This window comes from Pan troglodytes, chromosome 18 (assembly GCF_028858775.2).
Source record: "Pan troglodytes isolate AG18354 chromosome 18, NHGRI_mPanTro3-v2.0_pri, whole genome shotgun sequence".
Taxonomy (NCBI): domain Eukaryota; kingdom Metazoa; phylum Chordata; class Mammalia; order Primates; family Hominidae; genus Pan; species Pan troglodytes.
In genome coordinates, this window is record NC_072416.2 from 33,132,272 (window position 1) to 33,153,388 (window position 21,117).

Below are 21,117 nucleotides of genomic sequence, written 5' to 3' on the forward strand. Positions count from 1 at the left end.
TGGGAGGATGGCTTGAGCCAAGGAGTTCGAGACCAGCCTTGGCAACATAGAGAGACCCCACCTTTACAAAAAATTAGCAGGGTGTGGTGGAACGTGCTATAGCACCAGCTACTCAGGAGGCTGAGGTGGGAGGATTGCTTGAGCCTGCGGGGCTGAGACTGCAGTGACCTGTGATCGAGCTACTGCACTCCAGCCTGGGCAACAAAGCAACACCCCATCTCAAAAAATAATAATAATATGGCCGGGCACGGTGGGTGCCTCACGCCTGTAATCTCAGCACTTTGGGAGGCCGAGGCAGGCGAATCACCTGAGGTCAGGAGTTCAAGACCAGCCTGGCCAACACGGTGAAACCCCGTCTCTACTAAAAATACAAAAATTAGCCAGGCATGGCAGAAGGCACCTGTAATCTTAGCTACTTGGGAGGCTGAGGCAGGAAAATCACTTGAACCTGGGAGGCAGAGGTTGCAGTGAGCCGAGACTGCACCACTGCACTCCAGCTTGAGCGACAGAGCAAGACTCCATCTCAAGAAAATAATAAGATAAAGGTTGAAATTATTTTTTAAAAAATGTGGCATGCCCTGCGAAACGCAGAGCAGCACAGTACGACCCTCTTCTGGGTCACAGGTGAGATTTCCTCATGCACCTGTCAGACCTCAGGTTTCTCTCATCACTTTTCCCAAGCTCCCCCGCCGCCATTTTTTTTTTTTTTTTTTTGAGACTGAGTCTGGCTCTGTCACCCAGGCTGGAGTGCAGTGGCGTGATCTTGGCTCACTGCAGCCTCCGTCTCCCAGGTTCAAATGGTTCTCCTGCCTCAGCCTCCCTAGTAGCTTGGATTACAGGCATGCATCACCACAACCAGCTAATTTTTTTTTTCTTTGAGATGGAGTTTTGCTCTTGTTGCCCCATTGGCGCAATCTCGGCTCACCACAACCTCCGCCTCCCAGGTTCAAGCGATTCTCCTGCCTCAGCCCCCCGAGTAGCTGGGATTACAGGCATGCGCCACCATGCCCGGCTAATTTTGTATTTTTAGTAGAGATGGGGTTTCTCCATGTTGGTCAGGCTGGTCCCTAACTCCCAACCTCAGGTGATCCGCCCGTCTTGGCCTCCCAAAGTGCTGGGATTACAGGCGTGAGCCACCGCTCCTGGCTCTAATTTTTGTATTTTTAGTAGAGATGATGTTTTGCCATATTGGCCAGGCTGGTCTCGAACTCCTGACCTCAGGTGATTCTCCCACCTCTGCCTCCCAAAGTGCTGGGATTACAGGCATGAGCTACTTTGCTTGGCCTCCCTGAGCCTTTTAAAATAGAATCAAAGGCTCTATTTCTCCAACCCTCCTTTGTCCACAAGATGAGAGTTCTTGGGAATAACCACTCCCAAGCTTTTAGGTTATTCTCACCATTGCCCTCAACTTCATTGTAACCCCAACCTCTCCTAGAATTGCCTGCATATGAGATAGAAGGTCTCAGACAAATAGATGGAAGTGTTTATTTTATTTTATTTTATTTTATTTTATTTTTATTTTTATTTTTTTGAGATGGAGTCTCACTTTGTCGCCAGGCTGGAGTGCAGTGGCGCCATCTCGGCTCACTGCAACCTCCACCTCCCAGGTTCAAGCGATTCTCCTGCCTCAGCCTTCCAAGTAGCTGGGACTACAGGCACATGCCACCACGCCCAGCTAATTTTTAGTAGAGACTGGTTTTCACCATGTTGGCCAGGATGGTCTCCATCTCTTGACCTCATGGTCTGCCCGTCTCAGCCTCCCAGAGTGCTGGGATTACAGGCATGAGCCACGGTGCCTGGCCAGGAAGGGTCTATTAATAATTAATAGTCCATCTGGCTGGGAGCAGTAGCTCACGCCTGTAATCCCAGCACTTTGGGAGGCTGAGGCGGGTGAATCACCTGAGGTCGGGAGTTTGAGACTAGCCTAACATGGAGAAACCCCATCTCTACTAAAAATACAAAATTAGCCGGGCATTGTGGCACATGCTTGTTGAAATCCCAGCTACTCGGGAGGCTGAGGCAGAAGAATCACTTGAACCCGGGAGGCGGAGGTTGTGGTGAGCCAAGATCACGCCATTGCACTCCAGCCTGGGCAACAAGAGCGAAACTCCATCTCAAAAAACAAAATAAATAAATAAAATAAATTAAAACACATTAAACTGGCTGGGCGCAGTGGCTCACTCCTGTAATCCCAGCACTTTGGGAGGCCGAAGTGAGTGGATCACCTGAGGCCAGGAGTTCAAGACCAGCCTGGCCAACATGGTGAAACCCTGTCTCTACTAAAAATACAAAAATTAGCCAGGCGTGATGGTGGGCACCTGTAATCCCAGCTACTCGGGAGGCTGAAGCAGGAGAACCACTTGAAGCCAGGAGGCGGAGGTTGTGGTGAGCTGAGATAGAGCCACTGCACTCCAGCCTGGGCAACAGAGCAAGACTCTGTCTCAAAAAAAAAAAAAAGGAGGCCGGGTGCGGTGGCTCACACCTGTAATCCCAGGACTTTGGGAGGCCGAGGTGGGTGGATCACAAGGTCAGGAGATCGAGACCATCCTGGCTAACACGGTGAAACCCCATCCCTACTAAAAATACAAAAAATTAGCCAGGCATGGTGGCAGGTGCCTGTAGTCCAAGGTACTCAGGAGACTGAGGCAGGAGAATGGCGTGAACCTGGGAGGTGGAGCTTGCAGTGAGCCGAGATCATGCCACTGCACTCCAGCCTGGGGGACAGAGCGAGACTCCATCTCAATAATAATAATAATAATAATAATAATAAAGGAGAGGATAAAATCTGTAAGTAGTAGGCAGCCGCCAGGCTAATGAAAACAGATTTTTTTTTTCATTTTTTTAAATTCTAATTTTCACTTAAAAAGTAGAATTTTGGCCAGGCGCAGTGGCTCACGCCTGTAATCCCAGCACTTTGGGAGGCCGAGGTGGGAAGATTACTTGAGGTCAGGAGTTGGAGACCAGCCTGGCCAAAATGGTGAAACCCCGTCTCTACTAAAAATACAGAAATTAGCCAAGTGTGGTGGCACGCACCTGTAATCTCAGCTATTTGGGAGGCTGAGGCAGGAGAATCACCTGACCCTTCTGGGAGATGGAGGTTGCAATGAGCCGAGATCTCGGCAATGAGCCGAGATGGTGCCACTGCACTCCAGCCTGGGTGACAGAGCGAGACTCTATCTCAAAAAAAAAAAAAAAAAAAAAAAAAGAATTTCATCATTGGTAGCACTGTCAGTTGTTTTTCTTGATGTGACCGACTCAGTTCATTTTTGAAACAATGTCTGCCAGCTACCCGAGTCTGAATAATAATAATTTGGCTGGGCGTAGTGGCTCACGCCTATAATCCCAGCACAACATGGTGAAACCCCATCTCTGCTAAAGGCACAAAAATTAGCCCAGTGTAGTGGTGTGCGCCTGTAATCCCAGCTACTTGGGATGCTGAGGCATGAAAATTGTTTGAATCCAGGAGGCAGAGGTTGCAGTGAGCCAAGATTGCGCCACTGCACTCTATCCTGGGCGACGGAGTGAGACTCCGTCTCAAAATAATAATAAATTGTTCTTGGTTCTTCCATGTATAAATGGTGTTCCATGACAGGTGGTGGTTGGTTCATCCCACAACTCCATCTCTGAGAGCCTTTCCAGAGGTAACCATTGGATTTATGATTAATCTCAACACTTTATCCATTCTTCTCATTTTGACACGCAGAATATTAAGAAGAAATATATTCAACGGTTGAGATTTAATAAAATTGATCATTTTTACTGCTTCAACAAGGACATTCTGAAATGAAACTGTGGCCAGGTGTGGTGGCTCACACCTATAATCTCAACACTTTGAGAGGCCAAGGTGGGAGGATCGCTTGAGCCCAGGAGTTCGAGACAAGCCAGGGCAACATAGTGAGGACCTCATCTTTACAAAAAATACATAAATAAATAAACATTAGCCGGGCATGGTGGTACACACCTGTAGTCCCAGCTACTTGGGAGGCTGAGGTGGGAGGGTTACTTGAGCCTGGGAGTTCGAGGCTTCAATGAGCCCAGATTGTCACTGCACTCCAGCCTAGGCGACAGAGCAAGAACCTCTCTCAAAATAATAATAGAAAGAAAGAAAGAGAAAGCAAGCAAGCAAGAAGGAAAGAGAAACAAAACTTGCCTTTCCTTTTTTTTTTTTTTTTTTTTTTTTTTACCATGAGCACATACTGGTGCCAGTTTTCTATCTGTTGCCTCCCAGTTCCAAATCCATTTATTGCACCGCTTGCTACCAGATGTGGAACTGGCAAACATTTCTTCTTTGCCAGTAGAGGGCGCCGGAGGGACGCCACAGGAGGAAGGGGCTTGTCCTGGTTCCCCCTCTCTCCCACCCCCGTGGCAGGCAGCCCTGCACCGGACACACAGTGGCATTCAACTTCCTGCCTGCCAGCCCCAGTGTGTGGTTCCCAGCCTGACAACCTTGGCACCCCAGCACCCCAGCAGGAGGGGTTTCTGCTTGTGGTCCCCTGGCCACCAGCCTCGGCCAGCTGGTTGTGGACCAGCTGTGAGCTGGGGCAACCCAGCCAACCTCACTGTCCAATGGGCTGCAGCCACCTCTCTCCAGTGAGGTCTGAGACCCAGCCTTAACGAGGCTACCCCCTTCCAGGTTTGTTCTTTCTCTGGGCTCTCTCCCTCACCCTTTGGGTGTTTTTTAGTGGTTGTTGTTTGCGTGTGTGTGTGTGTGTGTGTGTGTGTGTGTGTTGAGACAGAGTCTCCCTCTGTCACCCAGGCTGGAGTGCACTGGCATGATCTCGGCTGACTGCAACCTCTGCCTCCCGGGTTCAAGCGATTCTCCTGCCTCAGCCTCCCAGGTAGCTGAGACTACAGTTGCGTGCCACCACACCCAGCTAATTTTTATATTTTTAGGAGAGACGGAGTTTCACCATGTTGGCCAGGCTGGTCTCGAACTCCTGACCTCGCGATCTGCCTGCCTCAGCCTCCCAAAGTGCTGGGATTACAGGCATGAGCCACCACGCCCGGCCCCATGGGTGTTTTTTAGAGTTCTCTTTGATTCACACTTAGTCACAATCCCCTGTAAATAGTTCATTGTTCTGTTAAAACTTCCCTGTTTAAATGACTCTGTGGTTTCCGCCTTGTGAGTGGATCCCGATCGATGTAGCATTATTACAAGAGGGGTGCCTGGAGATAGATCCACAAGGATAGCATTTGGGGACTGGTTTGTCCATGCCCTTGGGTTTGAGCTTTGTCTGAGCTCCAAGGGAATGGGAACTGGACGTTGGTAATCTGCGATGTGCTGTGGCATCGAGTTAATCAGACTGTTGCCTACAGCTTGTCTTTATAAAGTACCAACTCCAGTGCATGCCCCGGGAGCCCAAGTGGCTGCTGTACTTGACTGTGATGTCAATAACGATGACTGTAAGGGCTGTGGCGTGGGACGGATTCTTCTCAGTGCACTGCGTCACTTCCAGAAAGAAAACCACAAGCTTGGCTAGGCATGGTGGCTCACGCCTATAATCCTAGCACTTTGGGAGGTGAAGGTGGGTGGATCACGAGGTCAGGAGAGCGAGACCATTCTGGCTAACACGGTGAAACGCTGTCTCTACTAAAAATACAAAAAAATTATCTGGGCGTGGTGGTGGGTGCCTGTAGTCCCAGCTACTCAGGAGGCTGAGGCAGGAGAATGGTGTGAACCTGGGAGGCAGAGCTTGCAGTGAGCCGAGATCGCGCCACTGCACTCCAGCCTGGGCAACAGAGTGAGACTCCATCTCAAAAAAAAAAAAAAATTAGCCAGGTGTGGTTGCGGGCGCCTGTAGTCCCAGCTACTTGGGAGGCTGAGGCAGGAGAATGGCGTGAACCCAGGAGACGGAGCTTGCAGTGAGCCGAGATAGTGCCACTGCACTCCAGCCTGGGCAACAGAGCAAGACATCATCTCAAAAAAAAAAAAAAAAAAAAAAATCCATCCCCAGGCCCTGGCTCACAATGTAGAAGCGAGCCACCTGAGAATGAATGGAAAAAGCCATCCAGGCACTCAGAACCCCAAAGCTAACCAAAGTATAGGCTTGGAGTTAGCCCAAACCTCTGGTGCAGAAACCTGTTCTGAGGAACTCATAAATAAAATGGTCAGAATCTTGTGCAGCCTGTAAGACTGTGGCAGGAGCCAAAGCAAGCCAGCCCCAGAGGTTGTCAGCGGGGCCCCAGGAACCCATGAGGCTGTCACATCCAGGAGAAACACAAAGAAGTCAAAGACACCTTCCGTGAAATCAAAGAAACCTTCCATGGGGACTTCCATTCTCATGGCTCATGGGGTCACCATGGAAGGTTTTTGTTGTTGTTGTTTTGAGACAGAGTCTCGCTCTGCCACCCAGGCTGGAGTGCAGTGGTGCCATCTTGGCTCACTGCAACCTCCGCCTCCCGGATTTAAGCAATTCTCCTGCCTCAGCCTCCCGAGTAGCTGTAATTACAGGCGCCTGCCACCATGCCCGGCTAATTTTTGTATTTTTAGTAGAAACGGGTTTCGCCATGTTGGCCAGGCTGGTCTCGAACTCCTGACCTCAGTTGATCCCACCTGCCTTGGCCTCCAAAAGGGCTGGGATTACAGACATAAGCCACTGTGCCCTGCCTCCATGGAAGGTTTCTTTGACTTCTTTTACATGCCATGTAAAAGTAATAGTAACTACAGCATGCCTCCGCCTTAATGGGATTTTATAGCTGAGGCAGTGGAGGGTCAGGTTAAGTTGCCTAAAGTCAGTTAGCAATTGAAGTATTTAATTTATCTGTGCCCCAATCTCCTTAGCTGTAAAATAATAATAATTTTTAGTGTACTTTCCTCATAGGACTGTGGTAAAGATAAAATGAGTCGCCACCTGGAGAACGGTACAATGCCTGGCACATCGTAGTAATGTTAATACAGATGAAAGAAGTTTTAGGGGCTGGGTGCCTGTAATCCCAGCACCTTGGGAGGCCAAGGTAGGCAGATTGCTTGAGACCAGGAGTTGCAGTGAGCTATGATCAAGCCACTGCACTCCAGCCTGGGTGACAGAACAAGACTCTGTCAAAAAAAAAAAAAAAAAAAAAAGATAGGCCAGGCACAGTGGCTCACGCCTGTAATCCCAGCACTTTGGGAGGCTGAAGTGGGCGGATCGCCTGAGGTCAGGAGTTCGACACCAGCCTGGCCAACATAGTGAAACCCCGTCTCTACTAAATATACAAAAATTAGTCGAGTGTGGTGGCACATGCCTATAATCCCAGCTACTCAGGAGGCAGAGGCAGGAGAATCGCTTGAACAGGGAAGAGAGAGGTTGCAGTGAGCCGAGACGGTGCCACTGCACTCCATCCTGGGTGACAGAGTGAGACTCCGTCTCAAAAAAAAAAAAAAAAAAAAAAAAGATGGAGTAAGTTTTACATGCTCAGAGATAAAGAAGAAATTTCTACAACAAAAACAGGGTGGGAGGTCGAGGCAGGGAGCTGTTAACTGGGGGCCAGGAGATAGAGACCAGCCTGGCCAACATGGAGAAACTCCATCTCTACTAAAAATACAAAAATTAGCCAGGTGTGGTGGCACAGGCCTGTAATCCCAGCTACTTGGGAGGCTGAGGCAGGAGAATAGCTTGAACCCAGGAGGCAGAGGTTGCAGTGAGCCAAGATGGCACCACCCACTCCAGCTTGGGTGACAGAGTGAGACCCTGTCTCAAAAAAAAAAAAAGAAAGAAAGAAAGAAAGAAAGAAAAGAAATGGTGAAAATAATATTAATAGTATACCTACCTCATAGGGTCGTAAAGATAAAATGAATGAATATACACAAACATATATAACATGTCCATAAAATATGCATAAAATATTTGAACACAATCCTGGCACATAATAAGTGCTTACTATCTTTGTGAAGTTATTGTAATGATAAAATTTGCTCATTGATATTAGTGCTTAGAACATAGTAAGGTCGGGCACTGTGGCTCACGCCTGTAATCCCAGAACTTTGGGAGGCTGAGGCAGGTGGATCACCTGAGGTCAGGAGTTTGAGACCAGCCTGGCCAGCATGGGGAAACCCTGTCTCTACTAAAAATACAAAATTATCCGGGTGTGATGGTGGGCACCTGTAATCTCAGCACTTTGGGAGGCCAAGGTTGGTAGGATCACTGGAGCCCAGGCGTTCAAGACCAGCCTGGGCAGCATGAGGCATTCAAGACCTCATCTCTACAAAAAATAAAAAATGAGCTGTGGCCGGGTGCGGTGGCTCACACCTGTAATCCCAGCACTTTGGGAGGCCGAGGCGGGTGGATCGTGAGGTCAGGCGTTTGAGACCAGCCTGGCCAACATAGTGAAACCCTGTCTCTACTAAAAATGCAAAAAATTAGCTGGGCATGGTGGCGGGCACCTGTAATCCCAGCTACTTGGGAGGTTGAGGTGGGAGAAATTCTTGAGCCTGGGAGGTCGAGGCTGCAGTGAGCCATGATTGCACCACTGCACTCCAGCCTGGGCAACAAAGCAAGAGCCTGTCTCAAAAACAAACAAAAAAAAGAAGAGTATAGTAGATGCTCAATAAATAAGTACTCAGTGACAATGAATAGCATCTTCTAACTAGACTGCTAATTCCTGGGCTGTTTCTCCGCTGGGCACCCAGCGTGTAACTGCTGAATTAATGATAATTGGGTAGCTGGATGGTGGGAGGGGGCTGATCGTGACGGATCTGTGGGCAGCGGGCAAAAGAGGGCAGTAGGTGAAGGCTAGGCCACGGAAGGGGAAAGGCCCTTTGTTTTATTTTTATTTTTATTTTTTGTTGAGACGAAGTCTCGCTCTGTCGCCCAGGCTGAAGTGTAATGGCACCATCTCCACTCACTGCAACCTCTGCCTCCCAGGTTCAAGTGATTCTCCAACCTCAGCCTCCCGAGTAGCTGGGACTACAGGCTCGCCACCATACCCAGCTAATTTTTGTATTTTTAGTAGAGACGGGGTTTCACCAGGTTGGCCAGGCTGGTCTCGAACTCCTGACCTCAAATGATCCACCTGCTTGGCCTCCTAAAGTGCTGAGATTACAAGTGTGGGCCACCGCACCGGGAAAAGGCCCTCTGTATGCAGAAGGCAGCCCTCCCTCTTCCATGGGATTCAAGACGCCTTTCCTTCCCTTCCTTTCCTTCCCTTCCCTTTCCTTCCTTTCCTTTCCTTCCCTTCCTTCCCACACAACGGCACTACTTCATAGGATTGGAAGAGCTCATTGAGTTTATTTAAGAAATACAAAGGGGCCTGGAAGTGTTACTGGCATGTATACACACACACACACACACACACACACACTCTTACACACATGCACACATCCTAAGCAACATTGCTCCAGAGGTTGGCATCATCTGCTCGAGGTCTTCAGATTTCAGAGTCAGGTGTGGATCTTGGGGACTTGAGGAGATCCAGGCTATGCAGAAGAAACGGTGATGGGGAGGGGTCCAGCAGCCCTCCCCCTGCCCACCAGGCCCTAGGAACCCTGTTCCCTCTCCCTCCCTGAGAGCCAGCAGCCACTGCCATCCGTGCCTATCTCCCTCCCTCCCTGCTTTCCCTAGGGGCAGTCCCAGCTCACCTGGCCACCTGAGGATCACCTGGTGCTCCAGGTGCCCATGCGGCCCCCTCCTCCCCAGGCTGGGTCTGGCCCATCGGGATTATCCATGTTCTCATAAGAGTCTGCATCTGGATAGGACCAGGGAGGAGGAGAACACGGGTGGCACTGGAAGTAGGCTGGAAGGCAAAGTCAGCCCAGGGGACAGCAGGGGACAGCGGCAGAAGCACCCACCTTCCTCATGATTGGGTCCAGGCTGGCCCCGAATGGAGCGGAGCTGGGGGGCTGCATACAGGATTCCTCTCATATCCTCATAGGACTGGGACCCTGCTTGGGCGGGGGATGGAGAATTGGAGGCTAGGGCATGGGAAGTACAGCCTACGGTAAGGAGGAAGACTGAGGGGCAGAGGAAGGTGAGGGGCATTACACATGCTGTGCTGGGAAGGGGTGATTCGGTCAGCATTGAGTTTGGGGCCCCAGTTAGCTGTAGGGTCAGGGTTAGATATGGGTTAGATTATGGCTAAGGAAGGGGTCAAGAACAGAACTGGGCTGGGCGTGGTGGCTCATGCCTGTAATCCCAGCACTTTGGGAAGCCAAGGCGGGCAGATCACTAGAGGCCAGGAGTTGGAGACCAGTCTGGCCAACATGGCGAAACCCTGTCTCTACTGAAAATACAAGAATTAGCCAGGTGTGGTGGCAAACGTCTATAATCCCAGCTACTCAGGAGGCTGAGGCATGAGAATCGCTTGAACCTAGGAGGCAGAGGTGGCAACTGCACTCCAGCCTGGGCAACAGAGGGAGACTCCGTCTCAAAAAAAAAAAAAGAAAAAGAAGAAACTGGAGGGAGTCGGAGTCAGAGTCATGAAGAAGCTGCAGAGTAAGCTGGGGTCCAAGTTGAGGTCTGCACTGGGGCTGAGGTGAGGTGGAGATCAAGTCCAGGCTGATACTGCATTGGGATCGGTGTTGATATTCACAGTTAGGGAGTGGGTAAATACTGGGGGTCAGGATGGGGGATGGGGCTCAGGATGGGGGATGGGGCTCAGTGTTGAGGTGAGAGGAGTCACAGGATTGGGTTCTGGTTTGGGGTCAGGGTCAGGTCAAAGTTGGATCTGGTGTCAGAGCTGAGGCCAGGTCACCCAAGCTGGGCAAGGCAGTCTGATCGAAAGCATCTCTCACCCAGGGAGGTTGCTTCCCGGCTGGGGTCCCAGGCTGACCCATGAGGGCTCAGGAAGTCTGGAAAGGGAAGAGGGAGGTTACTATTCCTCCTGGCCTCCAGGTGTCCTCCGCCTCCCCCCTGGACTGTTGCCATCCTCACACACACCCATTGTCCTGGCGACCGGCTGGGTCAGCTCTTCATCCTCGTTCTCATAAGACTCAGCTGTGGCAGAAGAGAGAGAACTCCAGGGACCCCTTCTAGGAGTGTCACAGCGCTGCAATTACACCTAAGTCTCTGAGGTCCCACAAAGGCCCCAAGTTACCGTTGGAGAAGGAGTCTTCATCCTCAGGACCCAGGGGCTCATCCTCAGGGTTCTCGTAGCCGCTGCCATCTGGTGGAGAAGGAGGGGTGTCCATGCGAGTCCACAGGCCACCGCAGAGGTGGGGGGCCACGGGGGAGGGCAGCCTTACCCTGGGAGAGCTGGTCCTGCCCAAGGTTGGAGTCGTTCTCATAGAACTCGGAGTCCTCCTCACTGTCAGGTTCCTCATAGCCCTCCCCTTCCTCTTCTTCTGGGCCTCGGGGTTTGGGGATGGGGATGGGGAACCGAGTCATGCCCCCTCTCCTCCAGGGCCCAGTCCACTATTCGGGCCACAGACCGCTCCAACCCCCTCCATGTGGGGAACGACCCTTCCCTCTCCCAGTCATTCACCCACTCCCGGCGGGCTCCGGGACCCCAAGGCTCCATCCGCCTGGACGTCGCTGCTCGGGTTTCCATAAGACGGGGCAGTGCCCCCCAGGCCTGCGGCCCAACGCTGGGCGCGTCCTGGCGAGAGGGGCATTGTAAGACGTGGTCAGAAGAGATGGGGGCGGTCAAGGCTAAGGGTCCGCGCGGCGGGGCACGGGAAGAGGATGTTTTGGGCTCTGCGAATGGACTCTGGGTCTAGGAACCCGGCCTTGAACCCTGGGGCGGAATCTAAATCTAGGGCCGAGGCCTTCAGTTCTGGGGCGAAGTTCTGCTCTTGATTACGACTTCAGGCTCTGGGTCCTGGGGGCGTGGCTCTGAGCCCTGGAGGCGGGGTCTGGTTCTAGAGGCGGGGCTCATAGCTGGGCGGGACTCCCCGCCCCGGGGGCGGAGTTCCGAGCTCCAGAAGGCTTGGCGCACAGCGGATTGGAGGGATGAGGAGAGTGGGGGTGGAGCCCCGGATCTGGGGCGGAGCTATAGGCTGGAGGGGCGGTGCCTCTTACCGAGGCCTGAGGTGGGTGTGGGGAGAGACAGCACGTTCCCGTACTGGTTCTGGGGCCCGCTTCCTGGGGGAGGCGTCACTTTGAAGAATCTGGCGGGAGAAGAGGAAGTGCACGGTGAGGGCCGACTTGGAATGGAATGGCGGACCCACTCAAGATTCTGTCCAGGCCTTCAGAAGTTAAACGTGATCACTTGTGCTGGGACAGCCAATAGAGGAGTCTGAGATGATCATTTCCAAGGAGGTCTTCACAGAGGAGGTAGCTTTGGAGCTGGGCTTTGAGGTTGGGCAGTATTTGAAACAGTAGAGACGGAGCAAAGAACCCCTGGGCAGAGGAAACAGTAAGTGCAAGGCATAAAGTGAAGGTGGAGGGTGTTACCGCGGGGTGCACTGGTTGCATTACCTCCTGGTGGGGTCAGTCATTCGCTTTCTTTTCCTCCTCAGGACCAGGGCTGGTGGGAGTTAAAGGGAGTGATCAGAGGAGGGGCTGCTTGGCAGGGTGAGGATTTGTGGGGCCAGGTGCTGGGGAGGTCACTTGGTTCAACAGAGGAGACAGGAGTTCAAATTGCGAGGCGGACGGGCGCGGTGGCTCATGCCTGTAATCCCAGCACTTTGGGAGGCCGAGGTGGGCGGATCATTTGAGGTCAAGAGTTCGAGACCAGCCTGGCCAACATGGTGAAACCTCGTCTCTACTAAAAATATAAAAAATTGGCCGGTGTGGTGGCATACACTTGTAGTCCCAGGTACTCGGGAGGCTGAGGCACAAGAATCACTTAAGCCTGGGAGGCAGAGGTTACAGTGAGCTCAGATTGTGCCACTGCACTCCAGCTGGGGTGACAGAATGAGACCCTGTCTCAAAAAAAAAAAAAAAAAATTGCAAGAGGCTTGGGAAGTTTGAGGGAGGCTAGAGGAAGACTGGGGAGAACAGGATTCTGGGGTCTTGAAGGGAGGGATGGGAGGAAAGAAAGATGGTTGTCAGACTGGCCAGAGCCAGCTTATCCTGGGGAAGATGGAGTAGGGTTTGGACAGACCCACTGGGGACATGACTCACCTCTTTGAAGATGAAGAATGCCCACAAGGGAACACAGGCAGAAGATCAGATAAGCCAAAGTCACAGCTGAGACCTTCCAGCCACCAGTCCTCAGCAGCCAGTGCCATAGTACTAGGGGGAAGGGGCTATGAGACGAGGACCCCAGGCTGGCATCTTACGTCCCAATCCTGAGATCTCAAGGAACCGCAAGTCTGAGGCACAGAGGCAAGACATAGACTCGGCCGGGCGCGGTGGTTCACGCCTGTAATCCCAGCACTTTGGGAGGCAAAGGCGGGTGGATCACCTGAGGTCAGGAGTTCGAGACCAGCCTGGCCAACATGGTGAAACCCCATCTCTACTAAAAATACAAAAAAATTAGCTGGGCATGGTGGTGGGTGCCTGTAATCCCAGCTACTTGGGAGGCTGAGGCAGGAGAATCGTTTGAACCCGGGAGGCGGAGGTTTCAGTGAGCCGAGATCACTGCACTCCAGCCTGGGCAACCACAGCAAAACTCTGTCTCAAGGAAAAAAAGAAAAAAAAAAAGACACAGACTCAAAGTCCCAAGCTGTGAGAAAGGCTCTCCTCTCTCTAAGGAGCCATGTCCCAGGAGGTCAGGGATTGTCACAGAGCCTGGCACAGGACATGGGGCAGTGTCTTTTGAGCAAATCATGGACAAACCATGGCTGTACTCAGAGGCAATGTGTGGATTGAGGGGAGCATAATGATCAGTTTCCTGCTGCAATTAAGGATAGTCACGGTCAAAGTGAAGGGCAGAGTTGAGTTTGCAAGGTTACAGTTGGGATCCAGCACATTGCTTGGATCAAGTTTGGAGTGAAAGTTGGGGTTGGGTTTGTGAATTGCAGTTAGGATAGCATGATAGGATTGCATGGAGAGAGAATTGGCAGAACACTGTGACCAGTTTGTTGGACGGGGTGAGGAAAAAGAAGGATGCCCAGGTTCTTAGCCTGGGCGAGGGAGCAGGTGGTGGTGCCCTCTGCTTACACTGGGCCACCAAGAAGACTATACTTGGGGAAGACATTGAGTTTGATTTTGTATCTGTTGAGCCTGAGGTGTCCATGGGATATCAAATGGCACAGGAGATGGCTGAGTATGGAGCCTGGAATAGAGTCACCAAGGCATGGTGACCCAAGAAGCCATTGAGAGTCAAGGTCAAATGGGAAAGTGTGCAGACAGGGATGAGAAGAGGGCCCAGGGCTCCAAGAGTGAGGAGTTGGGGAGGAAGGAAGACTCCACCCAAGCTGGTGGGCAGGTGCAAACAATGATAGGTGAAGACCCAGAAAAGTAGTGTCTTGGAAGCGAGGGAAGAAAGACTTGAAGTCTAGGCCAGGTGCGGTGGCTTATGCCTGTAATCCAAGTACTTTGGGAGGCCAAGGCAGGCAGATCACCTGAAGTCAGGAGTTCAAGACCAGCCTGGTCCAACAGGGAGAAACCCCATCTCTACTAAAAATACAAAATTAGGCTTGGCCCGGCCCTGTGGCTCATGTCTGTAATCCCAGCACTTTGGGAGGCCGAGGCGGGTGGATCACGAGGTCAGGAGTTTGAGACCAGCCTGGCCAACATAATGAAACCCCATCTCTACTAAAAATACAAAAAAAATTAGCCAGGCTTTAATCCCAGCTACTCGGGAGGCTGAGGCAGGAGAATCACTTGAACCTGGAAGGTGGAGGTTGCAGTGAGCTGAGATCGTGCCACTGCACTCCAGCCTGGGTGACAGTGCAAGACTCCGTCTCAAAAAAAAAAAATAGCCAGGCGTGGTGGTGGGCACCTGTAATCCCAGCTACTCAGGAGGCTGAGGCAGGGGAATCGCTTGAACCTGGGAGGCGGAGGTTGCAGTGAGCCAAGACAAGATGGCACCACTGCACTCCAGCCTAGGCAACAGAGCGAGACTCTGTCAAAAAAAAAGAAAGACTTGGAGTCAGTGTTCTGTGTGGAAGTTGGGGTTTTGGGGTTTGGGGTGAGGCTGGGAGTAGCCCTCGGGTTGGGGGAATCTAAGATTGACTGGCTTCCGCTTCTTCCCAGTACCCCCACACAGATGCCTCCCAGTTGAGAGAAACTCTACCTGGCCGAGCAGTGATCTCCAGGTGGAATGACATGGTCAGGTTGCCACGGTGACAATAATACTTTCCAGCATCTTGAGCTGTGGCCCGGGGCAACAACAGACCCGTCTCCATTACCCACATATCTCTGGCCGGGCGATCGTCCTTCAGCTCTAGGCTCAGCAATGACTTAGGCCCCTTGGGGTGCACATGGGTCCAGGAGAGGGGGCCCCTGGATACAGAGTCAGGGGGTACCCCACAGGACAGCCAGAGTGTGGAGCCAGGGGCCATGGTGAGGTCTGGGACAGGGAGAGATAAGACAAGGAAAGCCTGATCCTCAGGGTTTCACCTCTTCAGTTTCCCCTCCCCTCTGTCTCTGGACCCCCGCTTCCCGGCATCTCCCCAGTCATCACCATACCCTGGCTGAGGCTCTGGTTCAGGCTGTCCCTCGGTGGGCCACATGGAGGCTCTCCCTCCCAGATCTCAGGGCGGTCTTTGGCCCACACATACAGCTTGGGGCTCATGAGCTTCCCGGAAGGGGAGCTGGGGCCCTCTGAGGACCTGTTCTTCAGGCCACAGCCCAGGCCACCTAGGTCCGAAACATTCCACCGGAACAGCTCCCCTGGGAAGAGACCCAGAACCAAATGCAGAGACACCCAGGAGAGGGAGAGAGATAGAGACTCAAAGACAGAGATAAATAGAGACAAAGACCCGCAGAGAGAGAGAAGACAGTGAGAGGTAGAGGGACAGGAAGCAGCTCATACTGAAGCCACGAAACCCCAGGAGTCTGCCCACCTAGCTCCGAGTTTCGCCCTCAATCCCTCCAGCCCCTCTCCAGCTCCATTGTGGCCGCGGACCTCTTCTGTCCATGGTGGCCTCCCTTCTCTCCTCCTGCCCCTGCCCCAGCCCGGCCCTCACCGCTGCCCTCCACATTGACTGTCCAGCCAGGCTGCCAGGCCTTCTCAGAGGGGGGCCCTGGCTGGCACAGGTAGAAGCCCCCCATCTGTTGAGAGACGTTGAAGATGAAAAGCCAGATGGCCAGGGGCCTCATGTGGATTCCCAGGCCTGGCAGGCCCAGGCTGAGTTTTAAGAAGGGTTTAAGCGGGGACTCCCGAGACCAGGTCAGCTGCTGAGTGGGGCCATCTGAGGTCCCCTTGAGGCACTGCAGCACAGCGTTATCTCCCTCTGTGGAGAGAGAGGGAGAGAGGTGTGGGCATGGGTGGTGGGGGGGGACCTCCAAGCCCCCCCACTCCTCACACCAGGTTATAGAGCAGAGGACTCCAAAAGCTGGGAGTGGAGGAGCCGGCAGAGTCCTTCCAACCCTTTCCTGAATTTTACAAATAAGAAAATGGAGGCTCAGAGAGGGTAAGTTACTCAGCCAAGGACACCCAGCCACAGCTCAAGTTTCCAGCCTCAATCCCTTCCCTTTCTGCCCTTTGGACATACCTTCCACCTTCACCACTAGAGGTTCCTCGGGCCTGACTTCCATGGGGGTGAGGAAGAGGAGGAAGAAGAGGAGGCGAGGAGGTGGCATGGTGGTCAGACTCTCCGGGGCACCCAGCTTCGCGCAGGGGATGCTGGGGCAGGCAGGGGCCTGGAGGGCACTCAACCATGGGTGTCTGCGGGGGCGGCAGGCAGTCCCCCCAGAGAGGAAGGGGGTGGTCACGCCTCAGGCCCCATTCTCCAGGAACCCTCCAGACTCACAACACTTGCCTCCTCCCTGCCACGCTGTTTTATTTTCATCCCAGCTCTCACTACCACGGGAAATGATCTTGTGTGTTTATTTGTTCATTTCTGTTTTCTGCACAAGAATGTGAGCCCTTTGGAGTAGAGACCGTGTTGTTCACCACTAATTGCAAGTGCTCTAGAACAATGCTGGGCACATAGACTCCGTCTCAAAAAAAAAAAAAAAATTAGCTGGGCATGGTGGCGCACGCCTGTAATCCCAGCTACTTAGGAGGCTGAGGCAGGAGAATCACTTGAACCCAGGAGGCGGAGGTTGCAGTGAGCCGAGATCACACCACTGCACTCCAGCCTGGGCACCAGAGTGAGACTCCGTTTCAAAAAAAAAAAAAAAAGAAAACAGTCCTATACAAATATTGTTTGTGAAGATTAAAAATGACAATATGTTAGGCACTATTAGCCCAGTGTCCAGCACATAGCAAGCCCTCAGTTAATGAGATACAGCATCAATTAATGCCTAAGAGCTCAAGTCATACTGCCTCAGTTTAAAACCAGGCAAAAGCCAGGCACAGTGGTACACGCCTATGGTCCCAGGTCCTTGGGAGTCTGAGGTAGAAGGATCGCTTGAGCCCAGGAGTTCAAGGCTGCAGTGCACCATGATTATGCCTGGGAATAGCCACTGTGCTCCAGTCCAGGCAACACAACAAGACCCTGTCTCTAAAAGAAAAATTGTTTTAAAAGAACCCAGGAGTTCTAACTCCTAAATCTGTTCTTATTCTGCCCCATGCCTCTCCTCTCTGTCTCTCTCTTTCTCTCTCTGTCACTCTCTATGTGCCTCTGTGTCTTTTTCACTGCTGCAGGGACTCAGAAAAAGAATTCAGGGACCCAAGAGACCCACTTTCTCAGTGGCTGATTCCCAGGCCCATCTCACCAGGCTGTGACTTCCTGTTTGCTGTGGGCAAGCCCCAGGGGACCCTCCCTACAGGTGGCAGGGCCTCCACTTCCCTTTGGCCAGTTGAGGGGGCTGGGAGGCGGAAGAATGAGGCATGAATGAAGGGGAATGAAGGGGGCGAGTAGCAGGACTCAATCTGCCTTTCATTCAACAAAATCTCTCTAATCCCCTCATTGGCTACCCAGCTGCCCAGACTGGCTTTCACTAGAGCATGTCATTCCCCTGCTTAAAACATGTCAGTTACAGCCAGGCACAGAGGCTCATGCCTGTAATCCCAATACTTTAGGAGGCCGAGGCGAGAGGATCCTTTGAGGACAGGAGTTTGAGACCAGCCTGTGCAACACAGCGAGAACCCATCTCTATAGAAATTTTTTTAAAAACAAAAAATGTCAGTTGCTTCTCATCTACCTAAAATAAAAACTCCAACCCAAGGCCTAGTAGGCCGAGTGTTGCTGACCTACCTACATTTTCCACCTCGTGCCTCTACCACTCTCCTTGCCAAGTGCTTCCCTGCCTCAGGGCCCTTGCACTTGCAGCCCTTTTTCCTGGATCTCTGCTGGGGGCTCTGGTTCTTTGCTAGACTGGTTCTTTTCAGCACTCAGGTCTCAGTTCAAATGGTACTTCTTCAAAGAGGCCTTCCCTGTGCCCCCTGGTGCTTCAAAAATCTATATATTATTATTTAAAAAAATATATCTCAGGCCAGGCGAGGTGACTCACACCTCCCAGCACTTTGTGGGGCCAAGGCAGGCAGATTGCTTGTGCTCAGGAGTTGGAGACCAGCCTGGGCAATATGGCAAAACCCATCTCTACCAAAAATACAAAAAATTAGCTGGGTGTGGTGGCACATGCCTGTGGTCCCAGCTACTTGGGAGGCTGAGGCGGGAGGATCAGGGGGATGGAGGTTGCAGTGAGCCAAGATGGCACCGCTGCACTCCAGCCTGGGCAACAAGAGCCTGCTCTCTTTCTTTCTCTTTCTCTCTCTCTCTCTCTCTATATATATATATATCTCGGCTGGGCGCGGTGGCTCACACCTGTAATCCCAGCACTTTGGGAAGCCCAGGTGGGCAGATCACTTGAGCCCAGGAGTTCGAAACCAGCCTGGGCAAAATGGAGAAATCCGTCTTTACTAAAAATACCAAAAAAATGTATCTGGGCATGATGGTGCATACCTGTAGTCTCAGCTACTCAGGAGGCTGAGGTGGGAGGATCACTTGAGCCCAGGAGTTCAAGTCTAGCCTGGGCAACATGGTGAAACCCCATCTCTACAAAAAATATGAAAAAAGACTGGGCACAGTGGTTCATGCCTGTAATCTCAGCACTTTGGGAGGCTGAGGCAGGTGGATTACTTGAGGTCAGGAGAATGAGACCAGCCTGGCCAACATGGTGAAACCCAGTATCTACTAAAAATACAAAAAAATTAACTCATGCCTATAATCCCAGCTACTCGGGAGGCTGAGGCAGGAGAATTGCTTGAACCTGGGAGGCAGAGGTTGCAGTGAGCCGAGATTGCACCTTTGCACTCCAGCCTGGATGACAGAGTGAGACTCTGTCTCAAAAAAAAAAAAAAGAAAGAAAGAAAGAAAAGAAAATAAAAAAGAAAAAGAAAACCTTCTCAAATTCCCTTTACTCACATGCTTTTTTGATCGCATGCCCCTATTTCATTCCAAGCACTTGCCCCAATCTCAAATTATGCATGTGTATTTGCTAGTCTTCTCATCTGCCTCCTGCACCAGAATGTTCTTTGAGAACAGAAATCTTTACCATCCCTAGATGTGCACAGGCATCTAGTAGACACTCAATAGGTATTTGCTGGATAAAGGAAAGAAAAGAAGTTAGGGGCCAGGCAAGGTAGCTCATGTAATCCCAGCACTTTGAGAGACTGAGCGGGGCGGATCATTTGAGGTCAGGAGTTCAAGGCCAGCCTGGCCAACATGGTGAAACCCCGTCTCTACTAAAAATACAAAAATTAGCTTGGTGCGGTGGTGCGCTCTTGTAATCCCAGCTACTTGGGAGGCTGAAGCAGGAGAATCGCTTGAACTTGAAAGGCGGAGGTTGCAGTGAGTGAAGATCGCGCCATTGCACTCCAGCCTGGGAGACAAGAGCATTTCAAAAAAAAAAAAAAGGAAAAGAAGTTAGGAGGAAAACTCTCTCCCTTTTTTTGTAGAGGCGAGGAAAACTCCTTTTATTCTCCTTTCTCACTATATTGCCCAGGCTGGTCTTGAACTCCTGGGCCCAGGCGATCTTCCTGCCTCAGCCTCCCAAAGTGCTGGGATTACAGGCATGAGCCACCGTACCTAGCTGAAAGAAAATTTTCTTTTCTTTTTTTTTTTTTTTTGAGACAGAGTTTCACTCTTGTTGCCCAGGCTGGAGTACAATAATGCGATCTCGGCTCACTGCAACATCTGCCTCCCAGGTTCAAGTGATTCTCCTGCCTCAGCCACCTGAGTAGCTGGGATTACAGGTGCGCACCACCACGCCCAGCTAATTTTTCTATTTTTAGTAGAGAAAAGGTTTCACCATGTTGGCCAGGCTGGTCTTGAACTCCTGACCTCAGGTGATCCACCCAACTCAGCCTCCCAAAGTGCTGGGATTACAGGCATGAGCCACCGCATCTGGCCGAAATTTTCTTTTTCTCTTCTCCCACATGCACTCTATCATCAAGGCCAGTCCATTTTATATCCTAAATATTGATGGAATCAATTTTCCCCTCTGAATCCTTCCTTCACAATCAGAAGCAATTCAACAGCCTCTCTCCTGGGCTCCCTGTCCCCTATATCTTTTGGTTCCCATCTACACTCCGCATGTCAAGAGAACTTCTTTGATGTTAGTCATGTGCTTCCCCTGTTCAATGGCCTTCAGTGGCTCCCAGGGCCTGCAGGATAAACTCAAACCTGAGAGCTGTCAGGAAGGCCCTCCCCAAACTGACTGGAGGCTGATTTCTAGTCATTATTTCAGCCCCTTCCCCAGAAACCCTGCTGCATGCACAGGGAGTCTGGATTTAATTTTTTTTTTTTTTTTTTTTTTTTTTTAGACAGGGTCTTTCTCTCCCTCAGGCTGGAGTGCAGTGGCACAATCATGCTCACTGCAGCCTCAGCCTCCAGGGCTCAAGTAGATCTTCCCGCCTCAGCCTCTTGAGTAGCTTGGACTACAGATGCACATCACCATGCCCAGCTAATTTTTTTTTTTTTGAGACAGAGTCTTGCTCTGCTGCCCAGGCTGGAGTGTAATGGCATGATCTCAGCTCACTGCAACCTCTGCCTCCCGGGTTCAAGCAATTCTCCTGCCTCAGCCTCCCAAGTAGCTGGGACTATAAGCGCATGCCACCATGCCCGGCTAATTTCTTGTATTTTTAGTAGAGACAGGGTTTCACCATGTTAGCCAGGATGGTCTTGATCTCCTAACCTCGTGATCCGCCCTCCTCAGCCTCCCAAAGTGCTGGGATTACAGGCGTAAGCCACCGTGTCCG

General features: G+C 51.6%; 1 protein-coding gene and 1 long non-coding RNA gene across 10 annotated transcripts; one reads left to right on the plus strand and one right to left on the minus strand.

Annotated features, from left to right (window-relative positions):
• Positions 1-9,186: 9,186 nt before the first annotated feature.
• Positions 9,187-17,535, minus strand: CD19 (CD19 molecule). Of its 9 annotated transcripts, none has more exons than XR_010152338.1 (15): positions 16,463-16,946; positions 15,935-16,201; positions 15,435-15,638; positions 15,040-15,315; positions 12,981-13,091; positions 12,333-12,381; positions 11,934-12,022; positions 11,398-11,511; positions 11,159-11,257; positions 11,011-11,079; positions 10,854-10,910; positions 10,709-10,765; positions 9,767-10,478; positions 9,557-9,663; positions 9,187-9,394 (listed from the first exon to the last, which is right to left on the minus strand). XR_010152338.1 is itself a non-coding variant. In XM_063797037.1 (15 exons), the coding sequence occupies exons 1-14, from the start codon at positions 16,548-16,550 to the stop codon at positions 9,572-9,574; spliced, it is 1,665 nt and encodes a 554-aa protein (XP_063653107.1). In that variant the 5' UTR covers positions 16,551-17,535; the 3' UTR covers positions 9,187-9,394; positions 9,557-9,571. The 9 variants fall into 9 exon arrangements, 7 of the variants coding, with proteins under 7 accessions (XP_063653107.1, XP_016784252.1, XP_016784253.1 ...); XR_010152337.1 differs by having other exon boundaries at positions 11,159-11,263; positions 16,463-16,937; XM_063797037.1 differs by having other exon boundaries at positions 9,767-9,859; positions 16,463-17,535.
• Positions 16,169-18,082, plus strand: LOC129137442 (uncharacterized). The gene is made up of 2 exons (XR_008540016.2): positions 16,169-16,381; positions 17,938-18,082. It is a non-coding gene; the product is annotated as an uncharacterized LOC129137442 (long non-coding RNA).
• Positions 18,083-21,117: the final 3,035 nt, after the last annotated feature.

Coding starts and splice junctions, on each gene's coding strand:
- CD19 (XM_016928762.4), bottom strand. CDS start 16,550: ATGCCACCTCCTCGCCTCCTCTTCTTCCTCCTCTTCCTCACCCCCATG. Junction 12,023..12,332: donor ATGACTGACCCCACCAGGAG/GTAATGCAACCA, acceptor TTCTCCCGCCAG/ATTCTTCAAAGTGACGCCTC. Junction 10,911..11,010: donor TGAAGACTCCTTCTCCAACG/GTAACTTGGGGC, acceptor CTTCTGCCACAG/CTGAGTCTTATGAGAACGAG.